This window comes from Siphateles boraxobius, unplaced genomic scaffold, assembly GCF_051911475.1.
Source record: "Siphateles boraxobius isolate OS27281-9 unplaced genomic scaffold, OSU_SipBor_1 6, whole genome shotgun sequence".
NCBI lineage: Eukaryota > Metazoa > Chordata > Actinopteri > Cypriniformes > Leuciscidae > Siphateles > Siphateles boraxobius.
Window position 1 is genome coordinate 18,092,176 of NW_027509186.1, and position 12,825 is coordinate 18,105,000.

Here is a 12,825-nt window from a genome sequence, read left to right on the forward strand (position 1 = left end):
TTAGTTTCACATAACTCTTTTAGCCTGCAGTTCATAATTAGTGCTTTGTGCAATCAACTGCATGTTGGATTGAGATATGATGTATGGTAGATGTCATAATTTATAGACTTTATATTTATACTTTGGATATAGTGGATAGAGAGAGCATGGCCTATTACAACGAGTATACGATGCTAACACTCACACATTATTGATTATTTAGAGTCAAATACTCAAATACACATTGTAATGTGGGAAGAACAATGAAACCTTTTTGAACGGTTTATAGTTAATTTTAATTTTGATTATTACAATCTACCATTTTTGACCCTTTGAACATTTCTAAAAGTTTGTAAAACCAGTGAAAGCAACATTTTTCATTATTTTTGTCAGTAAAAAATATATTATGCCAGATTGCTGTGGTAATTTGTCCGTTTGTAACTCCCACAAACACCCACTTTCACCCTTTGAACCTATCAGCTTGCCGCAACCGCTCACCTCTTGACCTGACAACAAATGGATCCCTATGGTTGTAACTTGTAACCTTTTAATGTTAACCTGTCAAATGAACATCTGATTCTGTACCTGTCCTGCATTTCGTCAAGCTCACGGGATAATACATTGCGCCATGAATGACTTAAAATGTCAGTTAATGTTTCCATCAGTTCCCCATAATGGAAGTCCCTCTGTTGGTGTGCTAGTTCACCTGATCCTGCAAAAGTGACATGTTAGGTGTTTCTTAATCATGTGACAAGAACTGTGACACAAGAAACCACTGGACCGACACTTTTATTATGTGTTAAATATGCTGCATGCATGGATATGCATGCATGCATATAGTTATCACAAACCACAAATTTTCAAAACAGCATTTATCTGAAATAGAAAGCTTTTGTAACAGTATACACTGCCATACAAAAGTTTGGGATCGGTAAGATTTTTTTATGTTTTTGAAAGAGGTTTCTTATGCTGACCAAGACTGCATTTATTTGATCTGAAGTAAAGTAAAAACAGTAATATTGCGATGCATTATTATGATTTAAATAACTGTTTTACATTTGAATATATGTTTGATTTTATACATTTCAATTTTCAGTATCATCATTACTCCAGTCTTCAATGTTGCATGATCCTATGTATATATTATATAATAAATGCTGGCTATAATATCTCTTTCTGCACTTTTCTATACAAAGAAACTAGGATCTTTCTTGCTGTTATGATTATTGAGAATGAACATCGCTCAAGGAAATTTAAAGAAAACAGGGTTAGAGTAACAGAACAAATATTAAGTGGGAGTGGAAAAATGGAAATGATAAAAATCAACTTACTGCACAGAAAAAACTGAGTGCATTTTGTAGCCTCCTGTATTGTTATATGTGACTGTATGACTCATTACACAGATTTTTGGAATACATTTATTTTGATTGGTCAAGTATTTCTAAATTTGACTCTTGTCTTGATCCACTCATCTGTTTTGTTTCACTAAGTATCAGGGTCCTGATCACCATATTAGGGTTTATTTACTTATTTAATATTAATTCATATATTTGTTTAATATAAATTATATTGATTATTTTTATTCCTTTTAAAGTAATCTCAGAGCCCCTTTAAAATTGTGCCGAGGCCCTCTAGGGGACCATGGTCCCCGGGTTGAGAACCACTTCATTATCAAAATGAGAGCTATAAGAATAACACAATGATTTGAACATTGTGGCCAATCTAAGCATATGCGTGTTTATTTCAGTCTTAGAAAGTTTTTTTTTCTTTAGCTTGTCAAAAACTGAGCTCGCTTATAAGCATTGTAAACGGGATACAATGATTGTGTGCACTTTCATGCACATCATTTTAAAATCATCTAGCCACAAGAGAGATTATAATGATGTGATGTGTTTCTCATAAATAAACACCTTATAATTGCAATGTCAGTTTTGCATATTTTAATGAAGGAACGGTGAAATAGGCTCTTGATTGACGCGTGTAAATCTGATCCGGCGGAGGACAGTGGCAGCCAATGGGAAGCGGGGCGCCGGCTGTTTCTGAAGGGAGGCCCTTGGAGCAGCGAGCGCGCGTTTAATTCAGCGCGGACGCGGAGGAGAGACACGAGAGCGCGCTTCTCAAACAGTCCGGCGACACATCCATCAATGAATGCATGCGGTGCATTTTCTGGGGTGAGTGCAAGCTTTAAGTTCTCCGTCAACGTCGACGTTTCAGTAAAACGTTACTAGAAACAGAAAAAAAGTGTTTGTTAAAGTCCAGTCCCTTCGGAGGATCGGCTTTCTGCATTACGCACGCACAGCACTGCAACACATTTACCTTAGGACACTCGCAACTTTATCTATAAGTGTCACGGATATGCTGCATTTAATGTCTGTTTCATAATAGTCAGCATGTAGTCAGTCAAATGAAAGGTATATGTTTCTGAATGGAGCTGCTGAATGCGCCTCAGCGCGCGGTAGTTCATGTTCCAACAAATCGCTTAAAGTCACTCTTCTACTTTAAAGGGTGATCGGACCGCGCGCTGAAGAATGGACGGACTTCACGACCAACAAGTGCCTTTCATAAAGACTCATGTAAGTCTGATGAAGGTAAATTAGTGATCTCCATTATTGTAAATATCAGTCACTTAATTGATTGAATGACAAGAATCTGCGATTGGATTAAACCGTCACATGTCTTTACAGAAATGTAACATATGTGCGTGATTCTTCAGTTTAGGGGAACTTTTGTCCTCTAGATCGATTCTGAAGATATTAACAGTCACTGATAGTTTACAACTTATTTTAATTATATTAGCTGTAAATCTTATATTGGTGTATTAAATTACTTGCATGGCAGAATTTGTGTATGTTGTTGGGCTTTTAATTTCTCCTAACACATGTAAAATGTGCACTTTTTTCAGACAAATCATATTATCAGTTCATCTGGTATGTATGTAGTTTTTTTTAAAAACAACAATGTAATCTACACTGTGAAAAAAGTTTCTGCCTTAAATGTTTAAGTACAATCAAGTTGGATGTTTATGTCATTGCAACTTAAATGACATTAAACTGACTTAAAAGTTGAATCTTGTCTAACTTATAAAAAAGTTAAAAATTGATGAGTTAAAACATGTTGTCTGAACTTATTGATCATATCATTTTTTACAGTGTATTTTCAGTCACAGCCGGCATTTTACAAAATAACTGAGTTATTCAAAAGGAAAAATATTTGGTTATGATGTAAGGAGAAGTGACAGTGAAGCACATTGTGTGAAGATTAGAAATGTTAAGGTGTTGTTGGTAAATGGGTCAGTATTTGAGAATTGTTCGAATAAAAAATAATGAATGGATGGCTATCTAACTTGTTGGGTTAGTAAGTCCAAGACTTATCCAACTTTTTAACTCTAAAAACTTAAAATCGTCATTACCATTACAAATGATCACCATCAAAATCAAAACTACGCTTGAGGTTTGATCGAGGCCATTACTCAAGTACATGATGAAAATGTTTTAAAGATTTCAACAGGTCAAAAGTCCCACTAACTGAAGAATCCTTCATATTTTTAAAGTAAGCATGATGAATGAAGCTGAAGTTGAGTGTTATTTCAAAAGCGAGCTCAACACACTCCATCTTCAAATTGAGACAATTGATCCGTTGCTTTCTGCTTAGAATCCTCGGGGAAAGACGTCCAACACGAGACCAGCGAAGGACAGGAAAAGAAAATTCATTAACTCTGCCCTGGCGTTGGACACCGAGGGTAAGCACTCAGGTGTGGGTGAAAAAGACAATGTTCATTTCACGCCTTCTTAACATCTTGCAAAATGCAATATCGCTCGTTGCCACCTGCACTCAGGGCTTTAAAATCTCAATCAGCAGCGCTCGCCTCGGTCTTCAGAGGCCTTTGAGACTGGAATCGAGTGTCAAAACTCATAATTAAAGCTTTGTACCTGTTGTTTCACCGTCTCAAACTCTGCTGTCTTTGTTTCAGAGCTGTTTCAAGATCTCAGTCAACTTCAGGAGACCTGGCTCGCCGAAGGTAAGCTCTGGTCTGTTTACTTCGGTCTCGCTGAAGGTTTCTCAGCTTTTGTTTCGAAGCTGAAGAAGAGGAGAGTGCGTGAGGGGGGAGATTTGGGGGAGGGGTGCAAATATGCCTCAAGTTACAGACCTAATCTGCAGTCCAATTAATGCATCTGTAGAGAAGGCACTTGGTGTGTCATGCATACATTAGTGCTTGAGAAGAGCAGGAGTCTAAGGGGGAGACCGAGGAGGTTCTACTTTGAGTGTCATCACAAATTACCAGAAGAACTTGCAGTCTCGCTCACTCTCTTCTCCTCTCGTCCGCTTTTGGCAGGAGCTGAGGCAGACGAGCCACCAACCCTGCTGCCTCTCTCTCTCTCTCGCTCTCTCTCTCTCTCGCTCTCTCTCTCCAACAGCGCGCACTCCTTCTCTCCCTGACTCGTTTTCTTTTTCTTATACCTCTCTTTCTCGTCTGATACTTCTCATATAGTGTTTTAAGTTCTTTTTTCTTAGTTTTTTTAAACTCTTTTTGTTAATGAAATGGATTGATGGCAGATCGCTTCCTGCGCTTCAGCTTTTACCGCTTCAGTTTTTTTCGCCCCTAACTTTTTTTTTGGTTTCTTTTGGCAATTTTTTCTTTCTCATGGCAAGACATGCTGGTTGTGGTTTAACACAAACGTGATGCTTCAGGAATTAAGCGCGAGTGTCTTCTTCCCATCTTGCTTGCAGCACCGACCTTTAGGTTAGTAAATGGTTCCCTCTTTGGTTGATTGTACATGTGTTTAAAAGATTTTTTTTCTAATTAAAATTTTGATTTAAAAAAAATCTAACAATGTCATGTTAAAACAAATCTAAATGGCAAACTCGCAGTTCTGATGTTAAAGGTTTTTCTTGTCTTGAAAATGTCAAGACGGTAACACTTTACAATAAGGTTTCATTTGTTGATATTAGGTAACTACTTTAACTATGATTACTAAATGATGTCTAAGTATTGTTCATTGTTAGTTCATCTTAACTAATGTTATGTCAACATTTACTAACATTAACAATTTTAAGATTGAAAGTTTTGTATTATCATTAGTTAGTGCACTGTGAACTCACACGAACGTGGACATTTTTTTTATTAACTAACATTAACAAAGGTTAATAAATGCTGTAAAAATATGTTAATATTGTTAGTTCATGTTAGTCAATGCATTAGCTAATCTTAATAAATGAGACCTTATTGTAAAGTGTTACTGTTAAGATTTTTTTTTGGTGTGTGAAGTTTTACTCTAAGCTGTGTGTATTTGTTGCTGCAAAATGTTGCAACTATAACATATAAATTTAATAAGTATTGTTTTTTTTTGTTCTCTAAGCTTAATCTCAGACTGCAAAAAAGTGAACGATTTTCAAAATTTCTAAAATGTTGAGGACATTTAGGAAAGCTAAATGCATACATGTACAAATGAATGTTGTCTCTAGTTAAAATAACTTTTTTAGTTTTTCTAAAAGAAAACATTCATATTCAATTATACTGTGATAATTTTGTTTAACATATAGTTGAAGTTGGAAATATAAGTCAAATCATAGTAGACATAACCTTTTGTCTGTTTATTGTAAAAAGCACTTTGGTTGCAAATTGGGAAGGGAAAAAATACAAAGAAGTTGGACAGCTGAATATCATGCAAAGCAGTTTGTAAAACCGATTTAAGCGCTTTGCATTTGCAAAATCATGACTGCCTTTCAGCCTATGGAATGCATTTGCGTGCGCTTTGGACAGGAAGATGTGTGTTTGTGTGTGTGTGTGTCTGTTTTCTGTTAGTGATCGCACTAAAACTGGCTAGTGTGACTGAATTTGTTTAGCAACATCTACAATAACTTCACTGAAATATGATGTTTTATAGCTGCACTCCAGGATGTTGTTGTGCATTGGTCACATTTTAAAGCCAAACATCTATAATATGAGGAAATTATCTGTCTAAATAGGATTTGCCCCCCTGCATAAGGATAGACAATCTAAATTTTTAATAGAGCGCTTTCTTTAATATATTTAAAAATGCTTGCAGTATAATCGTGGATTTTAAAATTAAAAGTACGCTTTAGAACAGATTTTCGGACTTTACTGTCCTTGTCGCGAGTTTGATTATGCCAAATCCACCCCAGGGCCTCTAAAAGAATAAGACATGACTTAAATATTTTAGTGTATCCGGCAGGAAAAAAAAAAAAAGTGGTCGTTGCAGTAGATATTACAGTGAGGAGTACGATTCAGCCTGTCTTACATCCATCAGCCGCAGCGCCCAAAGATTCAAGATAAATCGCAGATAGATTTAATATATGACTTCCTGTCCATTAGAACCCAAACGAAGACCTTGCGGTTTCATTTCGGAGATTTATTAGCTCAGGTAATTGGAAAGAAGAGGAAGACGTATGAGCGACGGACAGTATTTCCGCCAGCGTAGACTAAAGAGGTGATGGCTCGTCATTTGACATATATGTGTCATTTTGGCCAGAGACAGGTGACAGTCACTTATTACGTCTCGAAAACTTCAAAAAGACTCACTGAATGTGTCATACCGGGATTTAGCTGCTTCGTTTTACTAGTAGGTTTTGATCACGATTTTTCATGTGTAACTTTCATCTTTTGCAGTGAGAAGTGATTATGAGTCTTTGCGTGTCTTTATGTGGCCTGGTGCTGCAGTTTGTCTCTTTTCTGCTCTTCTCTTCTTCCTTTTTTTTCTTTAACTGATGGACATGCTCCAACACCTTAGCTAGCCTCAGGAGTGGCGCTGGGATCAGCTGTCCCATTCACAGGTTGACTCATTCACCCTGCTGAGAATACTGGCTCCAGCTCAGTCTTTCTCTGCCGCTCACCTTTTCTGTTTAACTGATGTTTACGCTACTTTTCTGACTCTTAATGCACTTGGTGTTTCTTTCCTGCTCGTTTTGTTCTAGTAAAGGGATTGTTTAATATCTCTTTTGGTTGTGTTTACATCAGTACCAGTGAGAGAGATGGCGGTGATAACTCTTGTTGAGTTTAACCAGTAAAAACGTCTGCTGCGGTTGAACTCGACTCACCTTTCCAAATACCCAAAACACTGGCAAGAACTATAAAGAGATATTGGCCCTGATTGAGAAGAACTGTATGGCCTTGGGCGCATGTTTTATAGTTTGTGGATTGAGTTATAGAAGAGACCATAAAATTCTGTTTTAACCATTATGGTTTATTGAGATACAGTTTATTACATGTTGTTACACTGTACACAATTATTTGATCAATAATTTGACAACAAATGTTTTTACATTGCTTTAACTCATCAAAATAAGTTAAGCAATAAAAAAAATTAAACCATTTTTTTTATCAGTTTAATGTAATTTAAGTAGAAATGGTTTAAATTTTTAAGTACAATCAACTTTTTTATACAGTGTATAGTGAAACCCGCCATTAAGCATTTTTTGGGGAAAAACTTCAAACAATAAAATACACTTGAAACATAAAACAATGCATGAAACAGCAAAAAGTGTAAAAAAATGTTTTAATTTAATTTAAATTTATAACATTTAAAACATGTGACAACTTGCCCCTACCTGACATTTATGAAAAACATATTTTGTATTTATCAACTTTCCAGTTAAAATCTACCTTCATTGAATCTTGTTTAAATCTGAGTTTTGACTTAAAAATAAGTCTTTTGACAACTAGCCCCAGTCTCATTTATAATATTCAACACATTCTCATTAGATGGGAATGCATTACATTTTACACAGACGTGAGGAAACACTCTTAAAGTCCAAGGAGAAAGCCGAAAATCCAAGTAGCTGAGCAAGACATGTTGCCTTTACACAAAGCAAATGTTGATTTGTGCATGTTACGACTTGTTACTGTTGTTGTGAAAATGAAAATCCAATTTTAGCGCAGAGGAATAAACGTGCTAATAGCCCCGTGCAGCGAGGTCTCGCGCACTCCTCCGCCGACGTGCGCCTTTGTGTCGAGTTTAACAAGCAATAAACAACAGGTCTTTCTAACGCATCTGATATAAACATGAATATGGTTAATTGAGCTCCATATGAAGGCTTCATTATTTTAACATTATATGAGAGAGGGAAAAGTAGGGGAACGTGCTCTGTTTGGACGGCAGCCGTCACGGCAGGTACAGGTGCTTTCACCAGCGGGGATGTGTCCCAATTAGACGGTGTGAACAATAGGTGTTTTCTCACTGCATGGCTATCCTTATGAAGACACGGTGTAGTTGCAAAGCACAAGGCAAGGTGTTTTATTTGGTTGCTTGGTCTGATACGCATGTATGAGTGAATTCTGCTGCGAACGGCAGAGACAGATTTAGGATGTGTTTCACACGCCTGCTTTGTCCAACAAATTAAATTGAAATTGAATTACCGACATAATTAGAGGATATGTTTTCTCTGTTTTCAACCAATAAATGTCTTCATGGGTTGGTTTGAGAATTTCAAATCATTAGTGTTTCAATTACAGAGGATTATTAGAGGAAATTACTCGTTTAAGCGATTATTAGTGGACAGATTGTGTTAGCTTGACCAAATATGATAATTACGAAGGAAAATTCTGTTTATTTACCCTTTTCTCTCTTCTTTTTTCCTCCCAGCTCAAGTTCCTGACAATGATGAGCAGTTTGTTCCTGACTTTCAGAGTGAAAACTGTAAGTGTCACCTTTTTTCTTTTGCTATGCTTTTAAATGTATAAAATAATACCTGCGTTTATATTATGTCTTGAGTTGATCAAAAGCTCACTTTAGAAAGGCCTGACTAAAATACGATTCTCAAATTTGATGATTCAGTGTGCAATTTTATTGGTACGTTAGCTCGTTTTGTCCCTTGTTTACGACATGTTGTCGTTCGCCACTGTTGTTTCTGTGAATAAACAGAGAGAGAGAGAGCGCGCGAACGGCGTGTGTTCTCTAGGTTGTGTACCTTCTCAGCGAGTGCAGCCAGAAGCAATAGGCCTTTAAATGGGCATAGGAAGTAAAGTTGGCGCGCAGTGGTCGTGGCAGAGCCGGTGCCAGTGTCGGAAGTGGCATGGACTGAATGAGGCACAGTGGGGAGCGAGTCCAGCTTATGTCTTAAAGAGGAGCCAAAACAGACTCTGCTACAGAGGATGTAGGGGAGAAGAAGGGGGGCTTTGTCTTTCTAGAGAACTCAAGCTCATTAGGCAAATAAAATATACTAGTGTTTGCTGATAATGGGCTATTGTCCTGTAATCCTTCCTCAGTCTGAGCTAGACCTTATTCTGAGCGTAGACCATGACAAAAGTGCGGTGAAATGTCACAAAAGGAAGCCTTTATTGCATGACCTTATTTTCTATATTTGAAAATAATTATTTACAAAACTATATTTTTGTTGTGTTTTAACAATTAAATAATGTTCAGCAATGATTATTCCATTCCAAAATGTATATTTGAGCAAGACTGTTTAAAGCGCGGGGTGTTAGTTGGCGTAGTCGGCAGGATGAGGAGGAGAGAAGGGACGGGCAGATGGAGGTAGAGCGAGGGCATGGCGGTTGGGCTCGTGAACGGGCATCCTGGCCCTCCCATATGGGTCTGAGTCGGCAATGCCAGTGGATCACTTCCGTTTCATGGGGTCCATTCCCACAAAACACCCAGAAATTGGATATACAGGGATTACACAGGAAGAAAAAATACACCTCTAAAACTGCTGCGCAGTAGACGTGTGGCCTGATGAAGTGATTGTTTGTAAAATTATATGTATGGTTTAATTTATATATATATATATATATATATATATATATATATATATATATATATATATTTATTAGTTTGGGGTCAGTACAAATATTTTTTTTTAATTTAAGAAATATTTAGTCAGTAAGGAGTAAGGATGCATTACATTGATCAAAAGTAACAGTAAAAACTTTTTAATGTTACCAAAGATTTCTATTTCAAATAAGTTATTTTGAACTGAAAAAAAACAGCACAAACTGTTTTCAACATTGATAATAATAAGAAATGTTTCTTGAGCATCAAATCAGCATATTACAATGATTTCTGAAGGATAATGTGACACTGAAGAGTAATGATGCTGAAAATTCAGGTTTACCATCATAGGAATAACTTATATTTTAAAATATATTCAAATAGAAAACAGTTATTTAAATTTCACAGTATTACTGTTTTACTGTATTTTTGATCAAATTAATAAAAAGACTTCTCTTTTTTTTTTTAAACAAAAAAATCGAACTGACCCCAAGTTTTGGAATGGTATTGTGTGTATATATTAAAAAACACTAACTATAATAGTGATTTGTGGCTGTGTAAGTGTGATCAACCAGTGATTATATTTGAGTTATTTGCCCTTTTGTAAAGGCCATCGTAATTCAAGCCCAGAGTGTTTAAGAAGAAGGTGTGACTGAATCTATTATCAGCGAGTAACAGTCAGCGAAGAGGTGAGAGTGAGAAAGAGAGAAGGGTGAGAAAACACACGACCATCAGCACAGAAAAAAAAGTCAGTATGAAACTTAGAAACACTTGGGTTTTTTTTTTTTTTTACCAAAATGCTCTTTTATGTAACACAGGATGCAGTGAAAATGGTGTTTGGTAGTGTAATGAATGGACTTTTGTGAAGAAAAGACGTTCTCCTGGTGTGTTCTGCTAAATTTAGCATTGAATCAGGCACATCAGGCTATTCATTTATGAAAGTCAAATCTATTAGAGTGCAGCTTTATGGAAAAAAAATACTTTTTGCAGAATGGAACATGAACGTTTAGTTAACGTCATAAATATGTAAATAATTTCAGGATATTTTGCATAAGCTAAGATATGAGAAATTCATATTTTGCTATACTCACCACGGCATCATTTTAAGTGCTCTTTATTTGAGTCAAAGCTTTCTTTCACTGCTCTTTTTCCTGTTTTTTTTTTGTTTGTTTTTTGAGGCAGTGTTGCCCACTTTAGTTGACATTTGACATACTGAAGGGGCTTTAAATGCATCTCATAAATTGCAAGGATACAAAAAAAAATGGCAGTAAATGTCATAAACGACTTCTTGAAAATGCTGTCCATTAACAACAATCAATCCATGTGTAATTGTTGTAATCCTGGAATGGCATCCTGCATGTATGACGTCCTGTGATACTAACAGATTTTGTATTGATTCGATTACTCGTATTCCTTTGCGTAAAATCAATTATGGCATTTTTTTTCTTCGTCTGTCTACGTGCTTCTTAATATGGTCCGTCAAGAAGTCTTCTCAAGTATAAATTATTCATCTGTAGTGCTATTTTAGAATCCACTATCATGAACAAGGACACATCTTAACAAAACCATTTAAAAATTCAGAAGACTGCCAAATAAATTTAAACTATTTGTTTTTGACTTAAGACATTGATATACAATATATTTTTACAGTTTTTGTTAACCTTTGATAATGTTAGTTAATAAAAACGTTCATGTTAGTTCACACAATGTAAAAAAAAAAGATTTGCTGCCTTAAATTTTTAAGTACAATCAACTTGGATGTTTAAGTAATTTCAACTTAAATTGCATTAAACTGACTTTATATGTGTGATATAAATGTGATATAAAAAATATATAATTTGTAAAAAGGCTGAAAATTGGCTGAAATTTATTTTTATGAGTTAAAGCAATGTAAAAACATGTTGTTGTGACTTATTGATCATATAATTGTAAACAGTGCAGTGCCTTAGATACAATTTAGATCTTAAAATGTATTAGTAAATGCTGAGATTAAGATTAATAAATGTTAGTCCATGTTAATTAATGTAGTTAGTTAATGTTAACAAATAAAAACCTTATTGTAAAGCGTTACCGATATTCAGTTCTTAACTTATTCTTACTAATTTTATTTGTTACACACAAATCTTATCAAATAATAGAGTTCTTCTTATTTATGATTTCCCCCACTTTTTCATGCAGTTTCTAAGTATTATTTTGATTCAAATTGCCATTAGAAGTAAGCAAAAATGTTTTAATACATTAGTAACACTATTCAACTTGGTTCCAAACTTTGTTTCCAAGTCCTGTCATTCCAGTATACTTACTGAAATGTTCCTTTAATGTTTTTTATTTTATTTTATTATTGAATATGGTTACTGAATTGGAGGCAGATTTGTATTAAGTATTTTATTACAAATTTGTCTTTGTTCATGGAAGCGTTCGTTTTAGGTGTCTAGTGCAAGAAACCTTTGCTGAAAACACCAACTTTTACGCATGCAATCGCAAACAGAAATCTAATGATTTTTTCGTTGTTGTTGTTGATTGTATACAGAAGGTACGTTGTAAGGTCACCTCAACTTCATGTGCAGATGCCATGCGTGAGCGAGAGAGTGACTGCAGCACTTCTGCGTCCTCTGAGTAATTCTTATTGGAAGTATGTTCACTGTTAATCTTGTGTTTAAACATCTGTGCGTTTCTGTCTTTCTCAGTGGCGTTCCACGGGCTCCAGTTGAGGATAAAGAGAGAGCCTCACAGTCCGTGTACTGATCTGGGCTCAGCCTGCAGTCAGGACAGGTCCTTCAGACTCCACTATGGGGAGAAGTGCCTGTATAACATCAGGTACATCAGTGCACACACACACACACACACACACACACACACACACACACTCAAATCTGGTATATGATGGGGAAATTGTTACACATTGTATCAAAATACCAGTAGTAATAAGACCATTGCTAGACTGCAACGTATGAGAAAAATTTGTGAGGAGTCATAAGTGTTTTTACACTAAAGCAGTGAAAGTCAACTCTAAACTTTATACTTCCAGCTGTCGGGATAGACACTAACATCCCATATTTTAGTTAGCAAATTCAGCCTCAGCAGCTGGTGTGAGAGATTTAAGTGATAAATGGGCCTACAT

General features: G+C 35.8%; 1 protein-coding gene across 9 annotated transcripts in view; it reads left to right on the top strand.

The window, feature by feature from the left end:
• Positions 1 to 2,023: 2,023 nt before the first annotated feature.
• etv1 (ETS variant transcription factor 1) overlaps positions 2,024 to 12,825 on the top strand; it is a 20,738-nt gene continuing 9,936 nt past the window's right edge. For 2 of the 9 annotated variants that reach the window (XM_077207995.1, XM_077207996.1), the window contains exons 1-6: positions 2,024 to 2,150; positions 2,484 to 2,567; positions 3,631 to 3,718; positions 3,950 to 3,997; positions 8,580 to 8,633; positions 12,392 to 12,521. In XM_077207995.1, coding sequence (XP_077064110.1) covers positions 2,508 to 2,567; positions 3,631 to 3,718; positions 3,950 to 3,997; positions 8,580 to 8,633; positions 12,392 to 12,521 — 380 coding nt within the window. In that variant the 5' untranslated portion in view covers positions 2,024 to 2,150; positions 2,484 to 2,507. Of the gene's footprint in view, positions 2,151 to 2,483; positions 2,568 to 3,630; positions 3,719 to 3,949; positions 3,998 to 4,135; positions 4,721 to 8,286; positions 8,409 to 8,579; positions 8,634 to 10,321; positions 10,394 to 12,391; positions 12,522 to 12,825 lie in introns of those variants that run through there. The other 7 variants (XM_077207997.1, XM_077207998.1, XM_077208000.1 and 4 more) reach the window with 6 other exon arrangements.